The sequence below is a fragment of the Apis florea genome, unplaced genomic scaffold (genome assembly GCF_048593485.1).
Source record: "Apis florea isolate Af1SG1 unplaced genomic scaffold, ASM4859348v1 contig_3036_pilon, whole genome shotgun sequence".
Taxonomy (NCBI): Eukaryota; Metazoa; Arthropoda; class Insecta; order Hymenoptera; family Apidae; genus Apis; species Apis florea.
The window spans coordinates 1,107,305-1,132,510 of NW_028256694.1; the positions used below are offsets into that span (position 1 = coordinate 1,107,305).

At 27.5% G+C, this 25,206-nt stretch overlaps 4 protein-coding genes across 7 annotated transcripts; 1 reads left to right on the forward strand and 3 right to left on the reverse strand.

The window, feature by feature from the left end:
• Window positions 1–1,116: 1,116 nt before the first annotated feature.
• Window positions 1,117–9,440, reverse strand: PlexB (plexin B). Of its 2 annotated transcripts, XM_086907989.1 has the most exons (9): window positions 8,977–9,440; window positions 8,667–8,845; window positions 7,742–8,322; window positions 6,718–7,643; window positions 6,458–6,608; window positions 6,205–6,340; window positions 5,652–6,144; window positions 1,823–5,581; window positions 1,117–1,707 (listed from the first exon to the last, which is right to left on the reverse strand). In XM_086907989.1, exons 3-9 carry the CDS (start codon window positions 8,157–8,159, stop codon window positions 1,600–1,602), a joined length of 5,991 nt encoding a protein of 1,996 aa, XP_086764115.1. In that variant the 5' UTR covers window positions 8,160–8,322; window positions 8,667–8,845; window positions 8,977–9,440; the 3' UTR covers window positions 1,117–1,599. The 2 variants fall into 2 exon arrangements, with proteins under 2 accessions (XP_086764115.1, XP_003699010.3); XM_003698962.4 differs by having other exon boundaries at window positions 6,205–6,608.
• A 412-nt stretch (window positions 9,441–9,852) lies between these two features.
• Window positions 9,853–14,117, reverse strand: LOC100869204 (uncharacterized). 2 transcript variants are annotated; one of them, XM_012494082.2, is made up of 6 exons: window positions 13,494–14,117; window positions 12,512–12,662; window positions 12,235–12,417; window positions 12,067–12,138; window positions 11,494–11,983; window positions 9,853–11,412 (listed from the first exon to the last, which is right to left on the reverse strand). In XM_012494082.2, exons 1-6 carry the CDS (start codon window positions 13,747–13,749, stop codon window positions 11,326–11,328), a joined length of 1,239 nt encoding a protein of 412 aa, XP_012349536.1. In that variant the 5' UTR covers window positions 13,750–14,117; the 3' UTR covers window positions 9,853–11,325. The 2 variants fall into 2 exon arrangements, with proteins under 2 accessions (XP_012349536.1, XP_003699021.1); XM_003698973.3 differs by having other exon boundaries at window positions 12,067–12,141; window positions 13,494–13,881.
• Window positions 14,118–15,506: 1,389 nt separating this feature from the next.
• LOC100869652 (uncharacterized) lies at window positions 15,507–19,862 on the forward strand. Of its 2 annotated transcripts, none has more exons than XM_003698976.4 (2): window positions 15,507–16,228; window positions 17,014–19,862. In XM_003698976.4, exons 1-2 carry the CDS (start codon window positions 15,865–15,867, stop codon window positions 18,528–18,530), a joined length of 1,881 nt encoding a protein of 626 aa, XP_003699024.3. In that variant the 5' UTR covers window positions 15,507–15,864; the 3' UTR covers window positions 18,531–19,862. The 2 variants fall into 2 exon arrangements, with proteins under 2 accessions (XP_003699024.3, XP_086764116.1); XM_086907990.1 differs by lacking the exon at window positions 15,507–16,228 and adding an exon at window positions 16,375–16,469.
• Window positions 19,051–25,206, reverse strand: LOC100868599 (uncharacterized). Its single transcript, XM_003698966.4, has 7 exons — window positions 25,027–25,206; window positions 22,762–24,924; window positions 22,523–22,685; window positions 22,285–22,445; window positions 21,963–22,176; window positions 21,018–21,863; window positions 19,051–20,950 (listed from the first exon to the last, which is right to left on the reverse strand). Exons 1-7 carry the CDS (start codon window positions 25,108–25,110, stop codon window positions 20,307–20,309), a joined length of 4,275 nt encoding a protein of 1,424 aa, XP_003699014.2. The 5' UTR covers window positions 25,111–25,206; the 3' UTR covers window positions 19,051–20,306.

Here is a 25,206-nt window from a genome sequence, read left to right on the forward strand (position 1 = left end):
AATTAAATATTACGAAAGTTAATTGTAAAAATGTTAAGATTTATTTATTAAATTATAAGCAATTTAAATTTATATTAGCGAAATAAAAATAAAGTAAAACCGCTCTATTTCCGTTACATTATCGTACTATCGTACTATATTCCTATCTCACATCATTTAAATTGCTTATAATTTAATAAATAATCTTCAATATCTTTGACATTTTTGTATACTAATTTTTGTTTTGATCTTTAGAATCTTTCAAAGGTCTTATTCCACGAATCTATTAACATTCCATATAAAATATATTCTTTGTTTTATTAATTAGGATTTTTCAAGCATTTTTGATAATATGATAAAAAATGTTTTAGATAAAAGTTTTTCAGTTTCTGATCAGTTACATATTCACATATTTAAAATTTTTTTAAGTTTTTTTCCATAAAAAGTATATTATATATTCATGATCATGGATTTTGGATATAACAAAATTATAACTGATATCAAGATATATACAATTATGATCTCGAATTTAAAAATTTAAGTCTAATCAACACAAATATATATTAATGGAAAATTATTTATTTAAATTAAATTACATATTTAAAATAATATTGTTAAACAAATCCAACAATAACAATAATTATATTTATATAATTAAAATAACAGGAAATTTGTAACAAAATTTATAAACATCAATGATAACAGAACATATGAACGAAATAAATAAATAATAATAAATAATATGGTAAATATAATAAATTATTATAATCTATTTTCAAAATGATTCATCTTCTATATAATCTTTGCATTATACTTTTGTCACTTTAAAGAAAGCATTTTAATATATATTGCATTACATGCACATATTTTGCATTCTCAAAGTTTTTTTCTAATATTAATTTTCATTTTAATTACAAGTATTGTTTTAAATATATATAACAATTATAGTTTTATTGATGCTGTTGGATTTATTTAATAATATTATTTATTAATAATATAATTATCTTAAGGCCACAATGTACTAGATTGTTAAATTTATTATTATAATATTAAAAATATGCCATTTGACTACCTCGATTATTTTATGTAAAAAAAAAAATATTAATATTTTCATACATCCAATCAGAAACTGACAAATTTTTAGTTAAAATATTTTTTTATTATATCATGTCAAAAAATGCCAAAAAATGCCAAAAAAATGCCAAAAAAAATGCTAACATAAAATATATATATATATATATATATATATATATAGTGCGCGCGCGATATGGTAAAATATATAGTAAAATAAATGAAATATATAACATTAATAAACAAATCTAATTTAAAGAATAAAGTCACATTTTTATCATTTTACTAATATCTGTACGTATTTACGAGCGTATTTCGATACGGCTATGACATATAGACGTAAATACTATAACCAGGATAAGTTATCCTGAGAAAAACTATCGCCTGACTAGCCTTAACGAAATCGCACAAATTTTTTTACGGCATTGTTATTCACATGATGTAGATTTGTACATATGTAACGAGGTGTATCTGATGCATGAAATGGAGGCACTAATCAGTGTTTCTGGAGAGATTGACGGGTCCTGGGATGGCAATGAGAAGGTTATGTCAGCAGGCACTAGTTTCCTCTCCTTCAAGTGTGCACGCTACATTTTCTAGCCTGTGGGCTAGATGTAATTTGCGACAGCCCGCGTCTGTCTCCAAGGCCTCTAGGATCTATATGATATATTATAATATTATAATATATTAATTAAATTATCGATAAACTAGAAATCTGAATAAATAAAATTCAATAATAATAAAGTATTGATTCTATTTTATTGATACTTACTTGTTCATAATATTTGCTGACATAGATATAAAGTTCTTTCAATGCTGCGATCACATCAAACTCGTTCGCATGTGATGCACTTAATTGTTGCATGGCACTAGACATTTCTTGATCAGTGATTTGTGGCAGTCTTTGTACATCTGTGTAAAAACGACCTACTTTTTCTCGATAATGTGGTATATCTTTAGCAAAAAGTAATTTATTTGACGGTGAGTCTTTTCCAAGCCTATGCTCCGTCATTGAACAGGAATCCATGAACGTTTGTGCGATCACAGATAGACTCGAGTCGACTGTGGTCGATTTATTAATATCAAACATGAAGTCTGGATTCTTAATAAAATTCACCCAAAATCTTAGAGGTAAACTGTTCGATTTCCATGCATGTGGCACTTCCGGGTCAACAATTCCATGTTGCTTCGCGGCGTCGTCCAGAAGATCGAACAACCACTTTACAGCACTAGGTAATGCTTCATTCGCTGTTAATATTGTATTCAAAAAATCGTCAACAAATTTCTGAACAGTACCCTTTGTCGATAATAATCTCGTTAAAAATATTTCAGGGATAGCTTTGTGTGTTCGTTCCGGATGATGATGCTTGCTACCAGTAAAACCCATACCTGGCGGATAATGACTTTCTTCTATAGGCCTTACCAAATGATATAATCGTTGATTACCACCATGACCACTTTCTACGTCACCATTTGCTGTTATAATCGGTGGCGAATGAGATTCAAAGTATAAACCACTAACTGGGTGATTATACATTACAGGAGTAATTAAGTTGTGATTAGGTGTGGATGGAAGATGTGTGGACGAACAATGATTCGCATGACGATGCAAATGATGATGATGCGTATGATGATGAATAGATTGTTGCTGATGATGATAATGCGATGGTTTGCAATTGTGACATGGTGGTTTACAAGCGACGGAAAAACTATCATTCTGTCTAGGAATTAATGACATTACTGCTGATTCCTTGACACCATAATGTGCCAATGTATTTATTTTCTTCCACTCGCCGCTACATTTTGTTGTGAGATCTTCATCTTGAAGAGTTAAATGACCGCCTCTACCGTGTCTCCATTCCAAATCTACGTCATGAACGGACGGCCTCAGCGAAAAAGGAGTATTTTTGTAGAGAGCATCTAAAATCTTGGACTTCACTTGATTTATAGTATCACAATCTAATACTTTACATTGAATTTTTTCATCGAGATCATCTTGGACGACATGAAGAGTAACTACACTATGTTCAATTTGTTCACGAAGTAGTCGCTCTTCAGATAACGAATATCTAGCATCATGTGTAATCACATCCACGGGACCTTTTTCTATTTGATGTTTTATTGCCTTGAATAATAAAAATAGAGAGGAACCTGCATAATCTTTAAGATAATTATACATACAAAGTGCCATCCAGTTCGTTAACATTTTTTCTACCACAGATTCAGTTCTTCGAAGCATTAATTGCGGATGTTTCGTATTTACCGCTTTCTCAATAAGTCTTAATAAAAGATTCATAAGTATGTCAGTTGCGTACTCCATCTTACCCATCAGGACGACCATAAGTAATGACGCAACATTCACTTTATCTCTAATATTAAAGTCTTTTTGAGCCTCTAAAGTTTCAATAAAAGTCAATACAAAGTATTTATTATTAATTAACTGTTCAAACTGGATCATGGCAGCGTCATAATTTGTTCGAGATACATTACTACGCGATCTAGGATCATTTAATATGGGATGATGTGTGACACCAGGAAAAAATACTTTCATGATGTAATTTTTGTGATCTAGAGTCGGAATGCCAGATGATTCCAAATCTGCGGTTAAATCAGTCATATCAGTCTGTAGTTCTGCAAATGCCTGTTTGCATTCCATTCTAACATTGCTTTCTAGAGTATCCATTTGTATTTGTATTCTTTTATATTCTCTTTCTGCTTGTGTGCTTTTTCTTCTATATATTATTAACACTAAAACAAATAAAAATACAAGACCAAAAGTGCCAGCAGCTATTCCAGCAATGGCTTCTGGTGGAATTGGATAGGATTTAATCACTTCATAATGTAGATAACCAATAGGAAATCTCAGACTACGACCTACACGGACCACTACTAAAGGTAGATTATTCTCAGTTTTAATTCCGAGTTCGTCTGTATCAGATGGTTGTTGATCAGGAGGAATGCAAACTAATTGAGTTAGAGCAAGTGATGTAACATTACATGGCATTGTTCCAACTGTAACATTTACATCTGATTCATCACTAGCAAAAATCAAATTTTCTCCTTCAATAACCAATGTATCTCCTTTATATAATTTAATGTTCCGTGGAAAGGCGAAGAATTTCGGATCCTCCACATAAAGTAAACGATTTCTAAGACTTTTAAAATGTTTTTCCAAATCTCGAACACTTTCTACGTTATCCATAATGAATGCTATTTTTAAGGATAACTGAGATTCCTTTAATTTTAGTGATTGAGATGGTGTACTTTGACCATTAACAATAGCACGCTCATTGCGACGAAGAGTCATAAAACGCTTAGCAACGCTTGGACTTGGACATTCCATCTGTGTCGGATTTAATACTGTACAAACTGTTCTATTCACAGGTAGCAATTCATTTTCAAAGTAAACCTCCATTTCAGGTTTTTGAATGGTATCTAAATTGGTACCATGTACGGTGATCATACGACCACCGGAAGCAAAACTTGTTAGTGGCTTAATCTCCATAATAGTGGGATCGTGAGTGTAATTATAAGGATTACCAACTAAAGTGCGATTTGCACCATCTATGCTAAGAGTCAGTCTGTCAATTTTTCTTACTCGGTCAGATTTACTTGTTACACAAGTTAATCTTGTGCTGCTCGCTTGCGTGGCATTAACATGGCACGGTAATTCATCCAAATATGCTGAAATAGTACTACCAATGTTCAAATACATTCCAGTAATAGCAAGTTGAGTCCCACCACTTTGTGGGCCAACAGATGGATAAACACCAGATAATCTTATATCTTTATAATTAAATAATACTGCACTTTCAGTATAACCAGCATCATTACCAACAACTACAGAAGCAGTATCTGTTGCTTCGTGTCTTCCAGTACGGCATACAATGCGTACAGATACTTCATAGTCAACTAATATGCATGGAGTATTACCAATATGTATTTTTCCATCCACATCACTTTCTTTTAGTCCTAGATTACTACCTTCAATAGTGACTAACGTACCACCTTCGATCGGTCCACTTAAAGGTTTAATCATATCTATCCTCGGTTTTGGGCACTCTGTAAATGGTGAGTGTAAACAAGAATGTCGATACACGCAACTATTACCACACCAAGTACATTCGAAGCGTGCATCTCTAGTCACGCAAAGAGAACAATCTGCATGTTCACGATGTGAACCTAACACTTCACATTTATAAAGAATGATAGTAGTCTTATCCACGTGATGGTTAATATTCCAAACAACAGTTATCTCTGCTTCGTATTCACCGGTGACTGCTTCGTACGAATAAACCGTTTTATCACAAACTATAAAACGGCTGCTATCAACACGAGCTTGTACCTTTAAATTGGCACCTTCAATAGAAACGATGCATTGAAAACCAGTGTGTCCTACTTGTGGATGTGGTAAATTCTCAACTTCAAGCATTATCTCTTTAGGTACACTGTTAGGTAACATCAATGGTTCTTCCCGTTGCACAAACTTGGGACAATACTGTGCACCATGCGCGGCCAAATTTGCTTGATTCTATAAATATAAACATTTTTTAAGAACAATTAATATAATTATATTCTATACAATCTTTATATTAACTTACGTTTTCTCCTGAAATGATACCTTGACAACTTGTATTATGTGTACATTTATTATCATATACACACCAACTACATGCCCATTGAGATTTTACACATTCTGTACAAACAGTATGTCTAGAGCAATCAAAAAATGCGAAATTTCGTGAGACAAAATCTTTATTAGTTTCACTAGAACGCACGGATAGAGGTACTAGAACATGATCAGCTCCATCTGATATATTTGGTCTTTCAATAACAGGTGGTGTAGGACATGATAATCCAAATCCGGTCATTAATGCATCTATAGGTTCTGCATTACCAAAAACACATTTATAGTTCGCTCCCGCTGGTAATTCGGGTAAAGTTCGAATTGTTAAATGAACTGTAGTCATTTGATTGATAGGCATACGATCTGGAAGAACTTGCTCAAAGTCAATACATTGTTGTCCTGTACCTAAAGACAACCACCTTGGACTACTATGACTTGCTTTCTGACAATCTCCTCTAACTGTACATCTAGAAAAAAAAAATATTTATGTGTAGAATAAAATATAAAACACATACATGCGTATTTACCTTTTCTCTAATGAACACCATCCACAATAAGGATCTTTTGCATCTAGACAACTACTACAATTAGTATAACTATTGCAATGCTCCACTTGAACTTTAGAAATTTTAGAGGTTGATAAAACGTAAATATGTTCTCCATCTGGTGAAATTAAAGTATCAGGCATCAATCTGTTTCCTTTATCAATTATAATGCTTTCATAGACGAATGCTTCATTTCCAGAAAGTAAAACTTTTTTGAGGACGCCATCATTAGTACCTAAGAATGCAACAGTGTGACTTTCTGTATTAGCTACTGTTACGGAAGTGATGAATTCGTCGGGAAAATATAAAATTGCTTCTCCCACAATTGGCGACATTCCAGAAATCTTCAAACCCACTTCACAGAAATTCAAGATATTCCCTGTTGTCTGAATATATATAAAAATTAATAAAATACGAATTAATAAAATAATAATAATATAAAAATATACACTTTATAATATTTCTATAAAAAATTGTTTTATATTTTAAACTTACTCCTGCTGTGGGACATTTTCCATCTTGTATAGGACCACTGACATAGCCCATATTTCTGTATTTGGTACTACCATTGAAACACATATGAATATTTTCAGTGAATTTTGTTTCAATATTTTGTAAACTATAAACACAAAGTGCCGACTGAGAAAGTGGTTCATTTGTGATCCCTCTACTTGGTGAAAATACAGAAACAAAAATAGGATCACCAACTGAAATACCCAGTTGTGTAGCTATATCACTACCAGCTGGTGCTACTTTTGCATCTTGTACTAAATTATAAAATTGTGGTTTCCCATCTCCCAAATCGACAGTACATTGTAGTGTCACTTCTGTATAACTATCATAATTTGGATCACTAATACAACTTCGAGCCAATCTAGAAATATAACCCTTTTCTTCTTCCTCAGGAAGATGAGATTGCTTTTGTACCAATACGAAATACGCATAATCGCTGGCATTGAAACCATACACATATTTAACTAGAAAATGATCTCGATATTTTACATCAATGTATACAATCGACTGTTTATTAAATGTATATTCTGCAAATTCTAAATTATGAAGATTTCTACTGGAAATAGCAGGCACATCGTGTCTGTAATCTCCTCTATTAGTAAATGTAGTACCAACATAAAGTATATTTGTTTGTCCCCAAGCATTGTATCTTTCAGGTCCAATAAAAGCATATGTAGAAGAATTTTCATCATTTGCTGCTACACTATGGGGAATGAATTCCGGTTTAATAGATATGTTTGACATTTTGTACTTTTCACAAGCACCTTGAAGAAGGGAACCACATGCAATTAATGTTTGTGATTCAAGATCAGCAATTAATAGTTTGTTTATATTATCCATTAAAGATGTAGTTATGTCTCTAGAAGGACAGCCTGTTGCATGGCACTGAGGATTATCCAATCTTGGTCCTAAAGATAATAATTTATAAGAATCATTTTTTTAGCAATTTTAATTAGAATTCTTTTACAAAATATATAGTTAGAGTATAAAAAGAAATTATATTTACCTGTCGAAACATATTCCTCCAGTCTGAGATTAGAATCTAATTGTAAAAGTCTATTGATGGCACCTGCATATAATCTTCCTGTTGCAGGATCTATAGTAAGGTGATTAAATCGAAGGGCACCTTCTCTCGTTGTATTTGGATCTAAAGGATAAAATCCATATCTCTGACTATCTCCCATAGGAAACTGTGTTATAATATGTAAAGATCTGTTTTCTTGCACAGGTGGAACAGTACTAGCAGGTGTATCTATGGCTGCAGTTACCAATACCACCAGAAACCAAGTGGCAACAGACATGGATGAAAAGAATAATCGATGAAGTGGTAACAGCAATTTAAAAGATAACACAGTAGCCAAAATGGGAAATGATATAAATCCCAAGAATCTCATGATGTGTAGGTAAAAGTTGATAAAGCACATGCGCACACGCTATGCGTGTGCGTTTGTGCATGTACAAGTCTAGGATAGGAAGCTTAGAAAGTATAATAAGGATATATATCCCACTGAAGAAGGCTAGTATCGTATGGTACTACCAGTTGTATAGGTATCCAGGCACCGACATGATGCACATTGCCTGGCACTTCTGAAATATTTCAAAACCAATTTATTTTTAAAAAAATTTAAAATGCAATACATAAATATCTTATCAATTAATAAAAAAAAATTTATATAATATCATTTTTATTAAATTTATAAAATATTCAATTCATGCAAAAAAGCATAATAATTATTAATAAAATATTATAAAAAAAAAACGAAAATATCGAAGAATATATTAAAATATAATTGAAATATATCATTAAACTGTTTTAAAGATTTATATATTTATTCAAATTTATAATGCTTTTCTAAAAACTAAACATATATAATTAATAATTTTAATAATCTGAAATAATTATCAATAAATATAAATAACATATCACTGACCGATTTCGATACTAAAACATTTCGTCGATGTCAAGCTAGGGCAGATGGCTCCACACTTTTTGAGTAACTTCGTTGCACGCACCGCCCTTCATTAGTGTAAGCAGCATAGCTGCACTTGACAGTTAGAGTCAGTATTTTTGCACAAAGGCAAGAATATTCTATTCCTTATCAATAATTGTCTAAAAAAATACAAACAAGATGAATTAGTTAAAACATATGATAAAATTTCATAAATTCATAATTATTTTCAAAATAATTACAAGACTATGAATATATTTTGGAATAATTACTCAAAAAGAAAAAAAATTACCTCCAAACTGAGAAAAGTTTGCAGCTTCGATTCGTTCGATCTGATATGACCATTAGTTTGCTCATGTAATTTTTCTTCTACATATATATATATATATCTATATAATATATATATATATATCGATATATGTAATAAACTAAAATAAAACCAATCCACTTCAATTTGTCACGTACAACCACTTTTTCATGAAAAAGACAAAATGTATAATACGACTACACGATGGAATGTTCGTGCGCTAGAGTCGCTACACATCACGAATATGCACTGTCTTTGATACGAATCTCTGATACAGTCTTCAGATCATGAAATACCATACACTCGAAATAGAATTTTCTATTGTTCTCTTTAATAATACATAAAAAATACAAATATCATTCGTCACTTGATAATAACACTAAACATGAAATCAGAATAAGCCGCCATTAAAATTCGACCGACAGCGACAGGCTGCACGAGTTTAGAGCAAGTTGGGGGCCGTGGCTACGGCATGCGCCGCTTGTTCATTATCTTTCTCTCTTTCTTGCTCTCATCAAGCTTTTCCCACGGTATGGTGTCTCTTCTTGACTAGTTCTATCATTCTCTTTCTTTTTAACTTTCTTTTTCTTTCTTTTGATTGTATAAGATATCAAACTACAGATATCGCGTCCTCCCGCGGATGAAAACCTGTACTGTTTATATACTTCAATGGTAAAATGTATCGTAACAAATTTGAATTTAGATCTACGTCTTCAATACCTTGGAAACTAGAAAATCATCCAATTTAAAAAGAATAGAAAGAAGAAATGATATTTATTTACATATATAAAAAAAGAAAAATTCTATATGTAATGTCGAAAAACGAAATATAGCTGGTATTATTTAATAACAACAAGATGCTTACAATGAAATTCGATTCATAACTTTATTGGATACAGCACCTCTCATGTTTTCTTTTTTTTCTCTCCATATAGCTTTTCCTGACGTCTTTTATTACATCTTATCACAAAGGCTTTAATTAAGATGGTATATTTTTTTTATCTCCTTTGTACTTACATTCTTTACATAGTGCACAAATAAAATTCTTCTAGAATATTTTTTCATAAATCGACTGGTTAAGTAGTCAAGTCCAAAATGAATCGTGTATGTGTCACGATTTATTATTGTAAATATGTTATTTACACATATATCTAAGCTTCGAAAGCTTAATAACGTTTTTCTTTTTTCGCATTTATGGAGAGGGTTTGGATTTTTTGGCTATGGTATGTCTTCATTTTACATGTAACAAATACAATAGATAACTAATATAGCAGGTCATAATTAAGAACATGATGATAGACATATAACGTAACTATATAAGACTGGATTCATCCTATCTGCCCTCTGAACGTATTTTCGACCGTTCTTTTAATCTCGTTATACAATATATATGTAAAGCTGTATATCTGTATTTGAGTGTGTCTATAATATTTACTTAAATGTTAACTTCTTACAGACCGGTTACATCTTTGAAAGGAAAAATCTCTATATATTTCTATATAAGCCAAACTTAGCATACCTAATAGATATTTTTAATATCAGATAGAAATACACACTTTTTTAAAAGTCTCTTATGTTTTATGTACGACAAGTAATGTTTTGTCAATTACAAGGAAGGCTTTTCCAAACACCGTATAAAAATTATAAAACAGAAAGAATGTTTAAAATTTACCGCCTAACAAGTTATTATACATGTGTTCATAAGAATCGGTGCTATGGCCAGCCTCCTTAGGCCTTTAATATAAGATATTGAAATTAAAATCTAGGCTAAACTGCCTTACCTCCTGATACTCAGGTGGATACTTTTTTTTTGTCTATTTCCATTTGGAACTTTGTTTCACTCGGATTTAAGCAGCTTTAAACTACATTATGTAAAATGAATATCTTTTGATATTTATTCCCGCTGGTCCGCTTAAAGTCTTTCAACCATATTTTTGTCTAGCATCCAAGTTTTCGATTATTCAACAAGTCCATGAATATCCAGCCTCGTTTTTAATATCGTTCATCTGTGAACTAGTATTAGAACTAGCCACAAACAAATTGAGTTATTACAAGTACAAAAAAGGATTGATCTACATTGTTTCATGCGACTTCTTATGTGTACGTTTAACATGTCAATATGTAAGAGCGCGTTCAAAGCGCTACGATTTATTTAGATAAATTACGTATCTCATTTTGCAAGGGTGTACTGTATTATGCATTAATAACGTTGTCACTGACGCAAAAATATTGATAGTAATAGTTTTAGTATTAGTGGTAATTTTATCTGTGATAGTAGTACTGATGCTGGTGGTAATGGTGGGATATTCTATTGTAGATGACAAGCAAAACCATCTATCCTAATGAGGGAAAGTCATTCTCATCATCTACTTTTGGAGCATTTTGACGTCCTCGGGGCGACCTTTGCTCAGATTGTGAAGCCTAAAATTTGAAAATGCATAATTAATATATATTATATTTATCTATGCTAAGTTTAAATCAAAAATGGATGCAAATACTTACAGGACCACGTGAATCTCCATCTCTGGGAGCACGATTACCAAATCCGCGGCCATTTGCACGTTCTCCACGACCTCGTCCTCGACCACGTCCACCAGAACCACGTCGAGAATCACTGAATTGTATTTCAATGCCTAACACGCGTTTTTGCCTTCCAACGCGTTGAGGATATTCTGCCGCGGCATCATATTCTTCCTCTTCCTCTTCTTCATCATCAGCGCCTTCCTTCTTTCTTTCCAAAGCGTACATTTTCTTCCAGCGAGTTAAATCTTCACCTTCTCCAGCCTTACGCAAATTATATTGAGGCTTAACTCTGTTATTACGTAAAGCTTTCCATTCATCCAATGTCAATTCACGGGATTCTTCTTCAACTGGTTTTTCTTCTACTATATCTGTAGTTGCCTCTCCTTCCTTTATCTCTGTAGTTGTTTGATTAGTATCTCCATCAGGTTTTTCATTAGTCCAATCTTGACTTTCTTGATTTAAACTTTCTCTGAAAACAATATAAGAAAAAAAAAATCTTAAAATATGAATATCTTTTAAATCTTAAAAAATTTTGTTATAAATAATATTTACTCAATTTCATCATTGTGGGTACCCCAATTATGGCTACCAGCACCATCCTTTTTATCGACTGGTTTAATTCCACTGCTTGAACAAAGATAAATAAATTTTTAATTTAATTTTTTATATTTATTAATAGTAAAAATACTTAGAGTAAAATAACAATAAATAAAAGATTACGTTTTATCGGAACCAGATTGACGATCGAATTCACGTTTTCCACGATAATCATATCCTCCACGACCACGTGATCCCCCACGTCCACGCACCATTCCGCGCATTCCACCACGACCCCTACGTTCTCCATAATCTCCGCGTTGATTATCATTAGAATTTCGAAATTCTCGAGTTTCACGTCCCTCACTAAAAATTAATAAAAGAATTTAAAAGTTGGAAAAAAAATAATATCAATTTCATTTTATTATATATTTTATATAATATATTATAATATACTAACCCAGGAGGTCCTCGTCTTAATTCTCCTTGACGGGGTGTTCTTTCACCATCTTCGCGATTACGTCTATTATTACGTTCTTCTCTACTTTCTCCGGAGAATTTCACATTACGATCTCCACCACCAGTTCTTGATTGAGATGGTTTTTTATCTCCTACATATTAAAATTTTACAAGTTTAAGAATAACTAAAATAAAATTGTTATAATAAATAAAATAAAATTGCTGTAATTAATAAATGTAAATTAATAAAAACATTATAAAAAGTTATTAATTTAAATAAGAATATATATTCATATTCTTATTTAAATAATATTTTGATGTAAAATATGAAAATAAAAATATATTTTTTAAATAAAAAAATATTATATCTTGAAAATATATAGTAAATTCTTTGATCTTATTAATTTAATTTGATACATATACTTTAAAGATAAAACCAAGTAATTTTAATATAATATATTGATTATTTGAAGCAAAAAGAATACTTATGTAAATCATTAATTAACAAAATGTAAGAATTTACTAATTTACTAATTTACTAATTATTACTATTAATCATTATTAATCTTAAATTGTACTAAAATATTAAATTAAATATTTAAATTATATTAAAATTATCTACTTTACAATTGTATAAAATTTTGGAAATAAATCATATTCTTATTGTATTTTTTTTATTAAATACGAATTTATCCATAGATAAATTTTTTTTTTATACAAGAATATTATATTATAAGGCATAAATAATTTTCAAAAAGTTACAAGAAATAGATAGTAGAAAATTAAAATTTGCATAAATAGTTTGAATTTATAAAATAGTACCAGTTGAAAAAATTAAAAATTAAAAATAAATGAATGAAATAATGAAATAAAAAAGTCATTTATTATGCGGCAAAATATCAAAAGCACATGGACCCACGAGGACTAGGGGCGACGGCCATAATACCGCGCACGAGGCAAGATTGTAATGAAAAATTACTAACCTTGATCTTTCTTCGAATCTTGCACTTTAGACGGCTGTTGCTGAGAATCTTTGATCACGCGGTTTTTTTGCGTTTTATTACCGGTTCCTTTTTGTGCGTCCGTCTGCTTACTCTTATTCTCTTTCTCCGAAAGCTTCTCCTTTTTTCTAGCTTCCTTCTTTAGTTCCTCTTCTCTAAGCTTTTCATGTGGATCTTCGTCATCACCCAACGCTAACGAGAATTTGTTGGTAACGGCAATGCTGTACATATTTTCCATGATGTCTCTTATCCTCTCTTCGTCGAGGATCACGCGAAAATTTCACGGCTACTCTTGAGCCCTTGTGTAACAGAGACATTCAATATTTCAATATGGCTGAGTCGGAGATAGTTCACCACGAGGTCTGTGCTCAGGGAGGGACCGCATAATTGTCTTGCACCCAGCGCGCCACCTCCCCACCAATATTATTTATATCTTTAATTTTATATGATTTCAAATCATAAAATATTGTCTAAAATCGAGTTTTTAATTTTAATTACATTGCATTTTTAAAATAACTAATATTCAGCAATAAAGCAATATACTTTTGCAATTGTCGTTCTCAAAGAAACCGGCATTATTTCCATGAATTACTTAACACACCAACTGAATAGATTTTCTTATCTTTTATACTTTATCTTATTGTCGTACAATAATATTTATATACCAATCTGCTATTTTAATCATATATCATATTTCATGTCATTTGAATAAAAATGAAAACTAGTAATATGATGTTCTATTCTCAATAGTTATAATTTATTCAACAATTGAAAATCTCTGTTTTTACATTTCACAAAAATAAACTATATTTAAAAATTTTTTAATGGTTCTATTTCTCATAAATTTATTATTCTCTAATTATAATAATTTTTATATTATTATTTTATTTAAACCTTATTATTATTTATCTTATTTAAACATTAATATTTTCAATGTATTAGCATTTATATCATAAATTCATTCTAAGAATAAAAATAAATATATTTAGAGTTTATTTAAAATTATATATTTTTAATTTTTTATCTATATTAATATATAAAAATATGTATAATATTTATATGTAAAATATGTAATATATAAAAAGCTATATTACTCTTTATTTTATTTATTTTTTAAGTAATATATAAAAAATAAAATTTTAATATTAACATATACATATTAAAGTTTAAAGAATAAGACACAAACATTTAATTAATAAAATAAATGGTAAAATATATTAAAAAAGTAATATATTATATCGAATTAAATCTTGAAAATTATAATAGTTGAATAAAAGAATATAATATTAAAACTATATTATTACATAATATTATATGATAATAAAATTTTATTAACAGTTCATTTTTTTTAATTTATATTTTACACATGTACATATCATTCTAACGTAAACCATTTATGAATTTATTATGCCGCATTTTTATGTAAAATATAAGTTAAATATTAAAAAGTTTTAAAACTTTCAGTGCAAAATATAATATTAAATATAATTTAAAAATATAATTATATATAAATATATATTGCTTTTTAATTATTTTTTTTTTAATTATTTTCTTATTATTTTTTACATATAAAAATATATTCAAGTTTTATACATATTGAGTAATAATATTTTTGTATTTTTCAATAATATATTTTGAATATACTTGATTTAAATAATATATTTTATTTATTGTTTAAAACATAATTTTTTTCTTTTATTTTTATTATTTTTTTATTTATATTTTATTAAAAAATATATATAAAATTTTATGAAATATATATTACGTATCTTTTATGTAGAAAAATATTTAAAAGCATTAATTTTTATAAGCATTTAAAGTCTATATATATAAAATATAAAAATATTTGCAAAAGCTAACAATCAATTTTATAATGATAATTAAGTAATACATTATGCAAACAATAATATTAATAGGCTAAGTTTGTATTACGCGTTTCTTTTTCTGACAAGCCACCGATTGGTCAAGTTGTTACAAAGAAAAGAATGCGCGCGCACAAGAATGAAGCCGCGTGTAGAAAACAGTCGGTAAGACGATGCCAACAATACAAGAAGTGAGAGAAAACGTAGTTATTTTTCTTTGCAGTGAAAGAAATTTAACTTTTTAATCGATTATTTTCATCAGTCCTGAATTCTGAATAATTTTTTGTAATATTGTGAACACGAACTATACGTACTTGTACATATATATATATATATATATATATACATATATACATAGTACCGGGTATTCATTTTGGCGGTTCACTAGTTGCACGCGGCACACGGAAAGTAGTAAAGAGAGAGTAGGTGGTTGTATTAACACGAACTTTAAAGGTGGCGGGCGAGGTGTATAGTGAAGTGAAAAACGTGAAATGGAATTGCACACGCCGAAGCGTGAAACGCGTCCCTTGGAAGCGTTGCCGTGTAGTCCTCCGATGTGCGATAGTATGCTTTATCCGTGGAATTGGAGTGAAGAAGCGAGAAATGTAAATCTTAGTCCGGGTAGCTCATGCTCTTCACCAGAATATAGAGAAAATAGCGTGGTAGCCACGCGATCCGGGCCTCGATCACGTTCTGGAGGTTCAGAAAGTCATCGTCGTGGTCGACCGAGAGCTGATGCTCTTTCGAATCTTATGATGCAAGGAAGTACTTCACCAAGTAGTATAAAATGTACTTATTGTAGCCGTGTATTTCCACGAGAAAAAAGTCTTCAAGCACATTTGCGTACCCATACAGGTATGCATTGTTTATTGTTTCGGTTACTAATCTAAAAATTTTTCTATCTTTTATGGAAATATAAAAAATTTTAATAAAAGTTTCTGTGAGGAAACTTTCTATACATTTCATCAATAATTCGTAGAGCCATATGATTTCAACAATTTGTATGATTCTGTATGATCACGCGTCCCGCCATTCGCCATCACGCGCATTTTAAATAATTAAATGGCTTACTTATAAAAATAATTTAGCATGAATGGTATAGTGTTACATCATTAAATATAAAGTAAAGTTCGTTCTTTTTGTATTATATATATATTCTAATATTATTTAATGGAAAAAAATATATATTTTATATAATAAACAAATTTAAAAATTTTTTTCGTTTAAAAGAAAAAAGTAATTCATTTTTTTATTTAAATTATTTTATTGAAAATTGTTTAAATTCTCCTTGCTATATTTTATTTTATAAAAAATAATTTATTATTTTATATTTGTAAAAAATTAATTTATTTTCAATTGTAATTTTTTATGTTAAATAATTATTATTAAATAATAATTATTAATAAATTATTGTTTATGAATTTATGTGAAAAATATTTCATAATATATATTCATATTTTAATTATTATTAATATTTGATGAATTAATAAATTTAATTAAAAGTATCTTTTCTTATTTATGAATACATTAGATGTTGATTTATATTGATATATTTTTAGATGATAAAAATCAATAAATAAAAAAAACTATTTTTTTATATATTTTTATTATATAAACAATTATTATTATTATTATTACAGGGGAACGGCCATATCCATGTGATTATCCTGGATGTACAAAAGCTTTCACACAATCAGGACAATTAAAAACCCATCAGCGATTGCATACTGGAGAAAAACCATTTTTATGTACAGAACCTGGCTGTGAAATGCGATTTACGCATGCTAATAGACATTGCCCAGATCATCCATATGCTACTCTTACACGATCTGATGATTTTGTGTTAAAACCAGTATCAGAAAATACTGAGTTACCTCATGATGTTACCAGATGGTTAGAACGTTATAAAATGTCTAGAGAAAGGGAAGATAGAACACCTACAGGAAAGAATGAACGTAAAAAAAAAACATGGAAGAGTAGTTCAGAAAATCACAAAAGAGTTAAATCTAGAAAAGGTTTGATGATGGATGCAACAGGAGAACAAGAAAATTTAGATTGTAAGCAATCTAATCAAAGATTGTATTGTGGAGAAAGTCAGGATAGTCAAGAAGAAAGTCAAGATGAAGATCCAACAGTATTACAAACATCTGAAGATGAAGAAATAGGAACAAAATTAGCAATTACTCCTTTAAGAAGACCATTAGATAGACTTCAACCAAAGAAAAGGTGGTTACGTGAAGCTTGTTTAGAACAACAATTAGCTAAACCTTTAAATTGGGACACTAAATCTATTAATGTACCTACAACTATTTCATTTAAAATTAATGATAACCAAATGCATTGGAGTTCACCTGTTCATAATTCATCTACTTTGTTAGATAATTCATGTTTAAATGCATGTAAAGAAATTGAATTTACAAAATCAGATGTAGATACCTCTTATGCATCTGCCCAAATATGGGATACAACCGCAGAAAATGAATCTCTAGAGTCATCAGTAAAAGAAGAACAAAAATATGTATTTCAAACATCAAATATATTGCCTCAAAGTAATTGGAATTCTTCACATCATGTGAATAATTTTTCCAATGATATAAATCAAATAAAAACTAATATTAACCATTCTACTTGTAAATTTGAGTCTTCTGAAAGTTCGAATAATATATATTGGAATAATAATTTAACAAATGAAATATCTAAATCTCCATTAAATCAATCCAATATAACAATTCAGGATTTTGGTGATCAAAAAAATATTTCCAAACAAAATACATGTATAAATTCTCATATTAGTGAAAATGTAACAAGACCGACTGTTTTGATGTTAGCTGGAAGTTTTAGTAATAGTAGTAGTAATAATAATAATAACAATAACAATATTAATAATAATAACAACAACAACAATAATAATAATAATAAAGATACTATTTCAAAATTATCACCAATAAAATCAGAAACAGGATTAAAAGTAGTTGTTGTTAAACAGGAGGATAATATTATCAAGTTACCAATTCCAGAGGATAGTCAAAAATGGTTAGGAGCTTTAGCTTTGATGGAATTAGCTAAAAATCAAGAAGAGACAGGAAGAAGTGTGAATTTTAAACAGAATAAAGATGAATTCTATGTTAACTCTGAACTAAATTATACCCATTTATAGACTGTGATTACTGGCTATTATAGTTTCGTATTATTTCTGTATGGCAGAAAAGAATAAAAATGCATTTATTGTCATAATGAAGTTCATTTTTGAACATGATAATGAAAAATTCAAATCTGCCTTTCTTGTTACACTATCAAATAGCATTTTTTACAATTTTCCTTGATATTTTTCTAATTTTTCTAATGTTACAGTTTATTATGTTGACCATTTATTAGTATTTTACTACAAAACTACATGTTATGACTTTATGCCATTAAACAATATTAAGAATAAAAATCTGAAAATATTTTTTTCTTTTTTTCGTTTCTGATCTTTTTGTTCTTTCTTTTTAAAAAAGAATGAATTAATAAACTTTCTTTTCATAAATTTAATTATGCAAGATATTTTTAATTTGATAAAATAATATTATAAAGCTTCAATTACGTAGATATTATTATTGTATTTGTATACAATTTACCAAAGTAATTTTCATAAAAAATTTTTTTCAACTTATGTAAACAATGAGTATATGACAACATTTAAATATATGAAAATATTTTTTATTTATTTCAAAATTTTTATCAGAACAAAAAAAGAAAGTTAAAATTATATAAAAAATTAAAAATCATTCTGTGTATATTTAAATTATACTTTACAAATCTTATTTGTGTTTGTTATTAATATATAATTTACCATTTAATGAAATGTTCTAAAAAGATTGTTTATAATACAAGTTCTTATATATTTTTAATTTTAAATATATATAAAAATAGATTATTTAATCATTCATCCAATTTGACAGAAATTGTAAAAATTATTTTCTTTTCATCAATTATTTTTGCATTCATGTTATGCATGTTTGAAAATATCTCATATGATAACTGTTAACTTTGCATTTATTCAATTGTTTTCATTAATATTCATTTTTTCTTCATATTATTGCAAGAAAAAATTTGGATATAATATTGATATTTTAATGCAATTTTCTACATTTGATTTTTCATTTAATGAAGTTATAAAATATTACATTTTCCTTTTAGATAATGATGCAAAAATTTATTTATTATTATACTATATAATAATAAACAAAAATTGTGTGATATTTAGAATATTAGAAAAAATTTACAAATAAATTTTTTTTCCAAAATATGAATGAAGTTTGTAAAGTATTTAATTGGAATAAATATGATTATTATTTATAAAATGTTACAAAGGAAAAGTAATAGGTATAGATACATAAGATAAAAAACTTTCATTTGTAATATCATTAATTATAATTTTAACTCCTATTATTTTTTACTAGATGTGTACATATGTGAAATATTTTAATAAATATTTTTTAAAATTTTATAAGATGTATTTAATTAATTCATAATATATAAAATATAATTAAAAAAGAAAAATTTTTTAAATAATTTCTGATACTTTTCATTATAAGATAATTTTAATCCTTGATAAAATACATAATACCAATATCTATAATTTAACTTTTAATATTTAATATTATATATAAAATATTAGCAATGTTCTATTACAAAATTATATTATAATAAATTTTCTTTTGATTTTTTAGTTTATACATTATATAATTTTTTGTTTAAAATATTGAAATTTCTAATAATATTTAGTATTTTCATTCATTTATATCTTTTTTAATCATTTATTTTACTGTAATTATTTTATATTTTCTTCGTTAACTCTATTGTTTTTTTTGTTATAATAAAATATCTGTTGTTACAGAAACATTCTTCACAAATTTTAAGTATTACATTTTTTTTGTTCATTTGATTAATACTATCTTTCTTCATTAATATCAAAATCTTTAAATAATGCAATTACTTGATTAATTTTACTACAGTCGATCGAAATTATTTTTTTTGAATTTCGAGTTTTTCTAACATTTTCTTGTGAAATTGTATTCACTTTAAGATTTTCTATTGCATTGATTAATTTTCGCATATTTTTAGTTGTCGCTGGTTCATCTATCTTATCTATTATTTTATATAAATGTTCTGATATATCTGGTGCTAATAATGCAATCTTTTCAATTATTTCTTTTATCGAAACATTCGAATTGTGTTTTTTTATATCAATTAACTCCTGTAATAACAAATTAGCTTTGAATTGATTTGTTTCCTCTTTAGTTTGATTAACAGTAGTAGAATATTCTTCATCTAAAATTTTTCTTCTCGTTAATTTACTACGTGATCTTGTAATTTTATATTCTGATGATGGCAAAGAAATATCTTCATCATCGCTGAAGTTCATATTAACTTTGGTTAATTTTAAAAGAGGAGGAGTTCGATTACGTCGGAGAGCAATAGGTTTTTTCGCACGAGTATTTTTAATAGTTGGTGTTACACAAATAGTTCCTTCAATATTTACGCTTTGCACATATTTACTTATATCGATATCAGAAGAATCAGAAACCATAAATTCTGCAAAAAATTTATAATTTATGTTTTCAAATATATATCTTTTTTATAATTACATATAAATACTTACCCGCATCGTCAGAAGAATTAAATATTTTTTGAAAACGATAATCAAGCATTAATTCTTCAACAGCCATGAAAATTGGATGTCCTTTCAATTTATACATGTCGCATAAATGAATCACTAATGATATAATGCTTATTATTCTTTCTTGCTTTGTATGAAAATAACTTCTTAAGAAGAAAGAAAAGTTTATTAATAATAATATATAGTCTATACTGTAAAAACGTTCTTGCCAAGAGAAGTATTCATTATTACATAATTTTTTTGTTTTCATCAAGTTTTCTTTTATTTTAAATGCTCCATGAAAGTGTTGCAATGAAGCTGTGATATTTTTTTGTAATGCATATAATTGAGCTCTGATATGTGTACTTATAAATACCAAATAATGATATGATATATTTTGACAGATATAACAATTACAGCCTTTATGATATATAAATTCAGGCAAATTGAATACTTTATTTTGAAGAACTGGAGAAGTATTATTTTGGGGAATGTCTCTGATAGGATCTATAGCTCGGGTTGGCGTTATTAAAACATTTTCTGGATTGATTTTTGAAATATTACTATTTATAGATACCTTAAATGTTTCAATATTTAAAATATGTTCCAATCCTTGAAGTTTTATTTCACAGTCACTTAGCTGTTCACGTGATAAATCAATGTAACAGAGGCATTTTAAAATTTCTGCAACTCTTATAGTTGCCCCCAAAATTTGTGCAGTTTTTAGTCGTCGTACTAAATGGGCACTGATTTCTCGAAAAGATAATAAGCTGTTCATTCGGAGAGATAAATTAACAGTTGTAGATAATAGAATATCAAATCCAAAAAGATGTTTATCTTGTGGTTTCCCTAAGAAAATATTGAAACATAATATTAAAAGATTCATACTATTTTTTTGATATATTTTAGTATTTTTAAATAATTTCTAAATATAAATAAAAAGATTACATTTTCTTGTAGAAAGTTCCTCATTTAAATTGACTAGAGTATATAAAGTTTCAACAATGTATCGAGTATATTCTTCATGTTTAATAGTTTCTTTGTACAAATAACAATTGTACAAAATTCTATCAAGACTATATAAATATACAGCTATATTACTGAAGAAAGAAATTCCTGGTAGTTTTCTGGATTCATCAAGTAACTTTCTAGCTTCATCATACTAAAAATAAAATATGAAATAATTACAATGTTTTTAATTGTTTATATTATATTCAAATTATTAATTAAATTGTCTATCAATTAAAATGTCCATAAATAATAAACTTACCATATTACATTCAAAATAAAAATCTGATAAACTAATCCAAAAAATAGCAATTGCATAAATTGTGTCTTCATCATTAGTATCTTTCAATTTAAAGGCAAGGTTTTTAGCAGTAGTAATCCATTCATAATTGATATGCCTCAATGATACACAACGTCCAATAACTAATGATAATTTGATTAAATTTTTTTTATATATTTTATATATAATAAATTAAAAAAATAAATTTCAATTTTTATACCATAAATAATTGTTGAATTGTCTTGTAATTCAAATGCTAATGTATATGCAAATTTCCATATATTGATTTCACATTCTTGATATCTATACAAATGAGCATATTCACCTGCTATTATTAATGTTCGTAAAGTTATTAATGGTTCGTATCCATTGGTAATTTCCTTCTATTAACAAATGTTTAATAAATATTAATTTTATAAAAATATATATATTAAACTTTCATTTATTCATTAAACTTACTAGATTTTGCTTTAAATATTTTCCCCATTTTTTTAATGCTGTCTGTAAATACATCATAAGTCTAGAATCTTCTTTAATATTTATCATGCTATAAGCTGGGATTACATCATGAGATTCATTCTCCCCAATTTCATTTAATTTTGTAGCATATAATGCAAATTTCATATTTTCTATTTCTTCTTGAATTTTTTTGTTTATCATACGTAATTGTGTTACAAAAATATAAAATTCTAAATTGCCTTGCAAATACAAAACAGATTTATCTATCTTAATTTGTTTCAAACTTGAAAGAGCTTCTTTAATATATTCTAAAATATCTTCATTGTAATCAAAATGTAATGAATGATATACTAACATTTGTACCGCACGAGCATATTGTATTGGATTTGTTTGTAATGTTTTCATTTCATTAAGAACTTTTTGAATAGCAACAGTGAGATTAACTTTTGCTTCTTGCAAACCTTTTGCCTCTTTTAAACATATTTCAATGAGATCATATTTTGATAATTCAATAAATAATCCTAATTCTTCTATCTTTGATTTATCTTTCTGTAAACAGGCTAGTATGGTCATTTCCATAATTTCTTTGGAAGTTACTGACTTATGTTTTATATTTGCCCACATCCGAAATGCTTTTGAATCTGGATCATTATAGCTCAATAAGGCATTTAATGCAGTTGTAGTCATTGCTTCTCTATACATATTATGATTATAATGAAGAAAACTTATTCTATGTAATGTAAAACTAATAGGATTCTGAAGATTAATATACTGTGACTTTGATTCAATTCCATCAAATTGTATAATAGAAGTAAATAATAAGGAAAATAAAGATACACTTTCTTCATAAAAACAATCAGTCATTATACCTAAATTATAAATCAAAGCACTAGAAGTAGACCATAAATGTGTCCAACATTTGCATTTACATTTTTTCATTTCATGAATGAATACTATATTTTGTTCAAAAAATCTTCTAATAAGTACATAAATATCCTTTGATAAATCACTTTTAGGAAATTTGCTAATGAAATTGATACATGTAGTTTTTACCACTACTGCATTATAAATATCTTTCTTAACCATACAATTTTCATTTTGGCAAGACTTACATTTGTCTGATGTTTGTTTAAGAAAACATATACTGATATGTCCAATTAGCTTTATTGTTTCTAATAATAAATCATTTTTTAGATATATCTTTTTTTCAATTTTTATATGTGTTTCCCAATATATAAACAAAGTTTGTAAAATCTGAACAATACTAAATGTCATCCATTTAACAGGACCTATATATCCATATTTATTTGTAAGTTTTAAATAATTATCATTTAATTCTTGAATTTTTTTAACACTATTTATTAAATAATCAATTGGTTTCACAAATGTAAGGCACACAGATTCAAAAAATAAAAAACACTGATAACACTCTTCATCATCTATTAAAATTTTTTTGAAATAATTACTTATGGTATTTAAAATATTTAATACTAAGTTTTGATTAATATTTTCACATATAAATCTGCTTGTTATATGAAGCATATGACGACATATGACATATTTATCTTCAATATTTAAAAATAATTTTATTTGTAATAAATAATCAATAATAAATGCATAGAAATCAGAAAAATATGTATTTGGTTTTATATTTATCAATGCAATTTTATCTAAATATGAACTAATTTTTGTAAGTAAAGGCTTAGTAGGATTTTTATATACAATTTGTATTATTTCCAATTCATATTTAATGATATTTCTTAATTGTAAATTATGTTTCAAATTTAATAAATCTTGTTGTAAAATGATAAATTCATTATTAATTGCATTGTGCCATAAATAAGCTATCTTTATTAATATATCACTCACATTGTCAGAGCAATAAGAATGTAATATTTTTGTTTTTAAATAAGAACATATATTATATGCCTCATTAAACATATACATTGTTAATAAACAACGAATTATATGAAATAAACTGGAAACAAATCTATTATTATCTGGTACATCAATCAAATTTGAACACAAAGTACAAGCCAATTTATATATTTCTTTTCCTATGGTGAAATTTTGTTTATCACATTTGTCTGCAGTATGTGAAAGATATAATAATAATTTGAACATATGTTTATTAATTTTTTCATTTTGATTAAGCACATTTGTCTGTAAAAATCAAGTATGAAATTTATTTAATTAAAAAAATGAAAAATTTCTAATTCAATATTAGAACAATGAATGAAATTATATTAAAAAAATATTTCAAACCTGTATATCTTCTGTTACATCATTTAATTTTCCTGTTTGAATTAGTATAATCCATTTTTTTATTTTTCCCTCTATATTATCCATTTTTTCAATTAGTATTAAATTTTATCAATTATTAAATTAAACCAATTATATACACAGTAAACCAGTAAAGAAAGTTGCAGATCATTTCACATTTAC

Bases quoted from the DNA above. Each gene is read 5' to 3' on its own strand.
- PlexB (XM_003698962.4), bottom strand. From the start codon at position 8,159: ATGTGCTTTATCAACTTTTACCTACACATCATGAGATTCTTGGGATTT. The intron at 7,644-7,741 runs GTAAATATAATT...TATTATCTTTAG, and splicing joins GGAGGAATATGTTTCGACAG to GACCAAGATTGGATAATCCT. The intron at 6,609-6,717 runs GTAAGTTTAAAA...ATATATATTCAG, and splicing joins GAAAATGTCCCACAGCAGGA to ACAACAGGGAATATCTTGAA.
- LOC100868599 (XM_003698966.4), bottom strand. From the start codon at position 25,110: ATGGATAATATAGAGGGAAAAATAAAAAAATGGATTATACTAATTCAA. The intron at 22,446-22,522 runs GTATAAAAATTG...AATTATCATTAG, and splicing joins CAATTCAACAATTATTTATG to TTATTGGACGTTGTGTATCA. The intron at 20,951-21,017 runs GTAAGTATTTAT...AATTTTTTGCAG, and splicing joins TAATTCTTCTGACGATGCGG to AATTTATGGTTTCTGATTCT.
- LOC100869652 (XM_003698976.4), top strand. From the start codon at position 15,865: ATGGAATTGCACACGCCGAAGCGTGAAACGCGTCCCTTGGAAGCGTTG. The intron at 16,229-17,013 runs GTATGCATTGTT...TTATTATTACAG, and splicing joins ACATTTGCGTACCCATACAG to GGGAACGGCCATATCCATGT.
- LOC100869204 (XM_003698973.3), bottom strand. From the start codon at position 13,749: ATGGAAAATATGTACAGCATTGCCGTTACCAACAAATTCTCGTTAGCG. The intron at 12,663-13,493 runs GTTAGTAATTTT...TTTAATATGTAG, and splicing joins AGATTCGAAGAAAGATCAAG to GAGATAAAAAACCATCTCAA. The intron at 12,142-12,234 runs GTAATCTTTTAT...TCTTTGTTCAAG, and splicing joins CAATCTGGTTCCGATAAAAC to CAGTGGAATTAAACCAGTCG.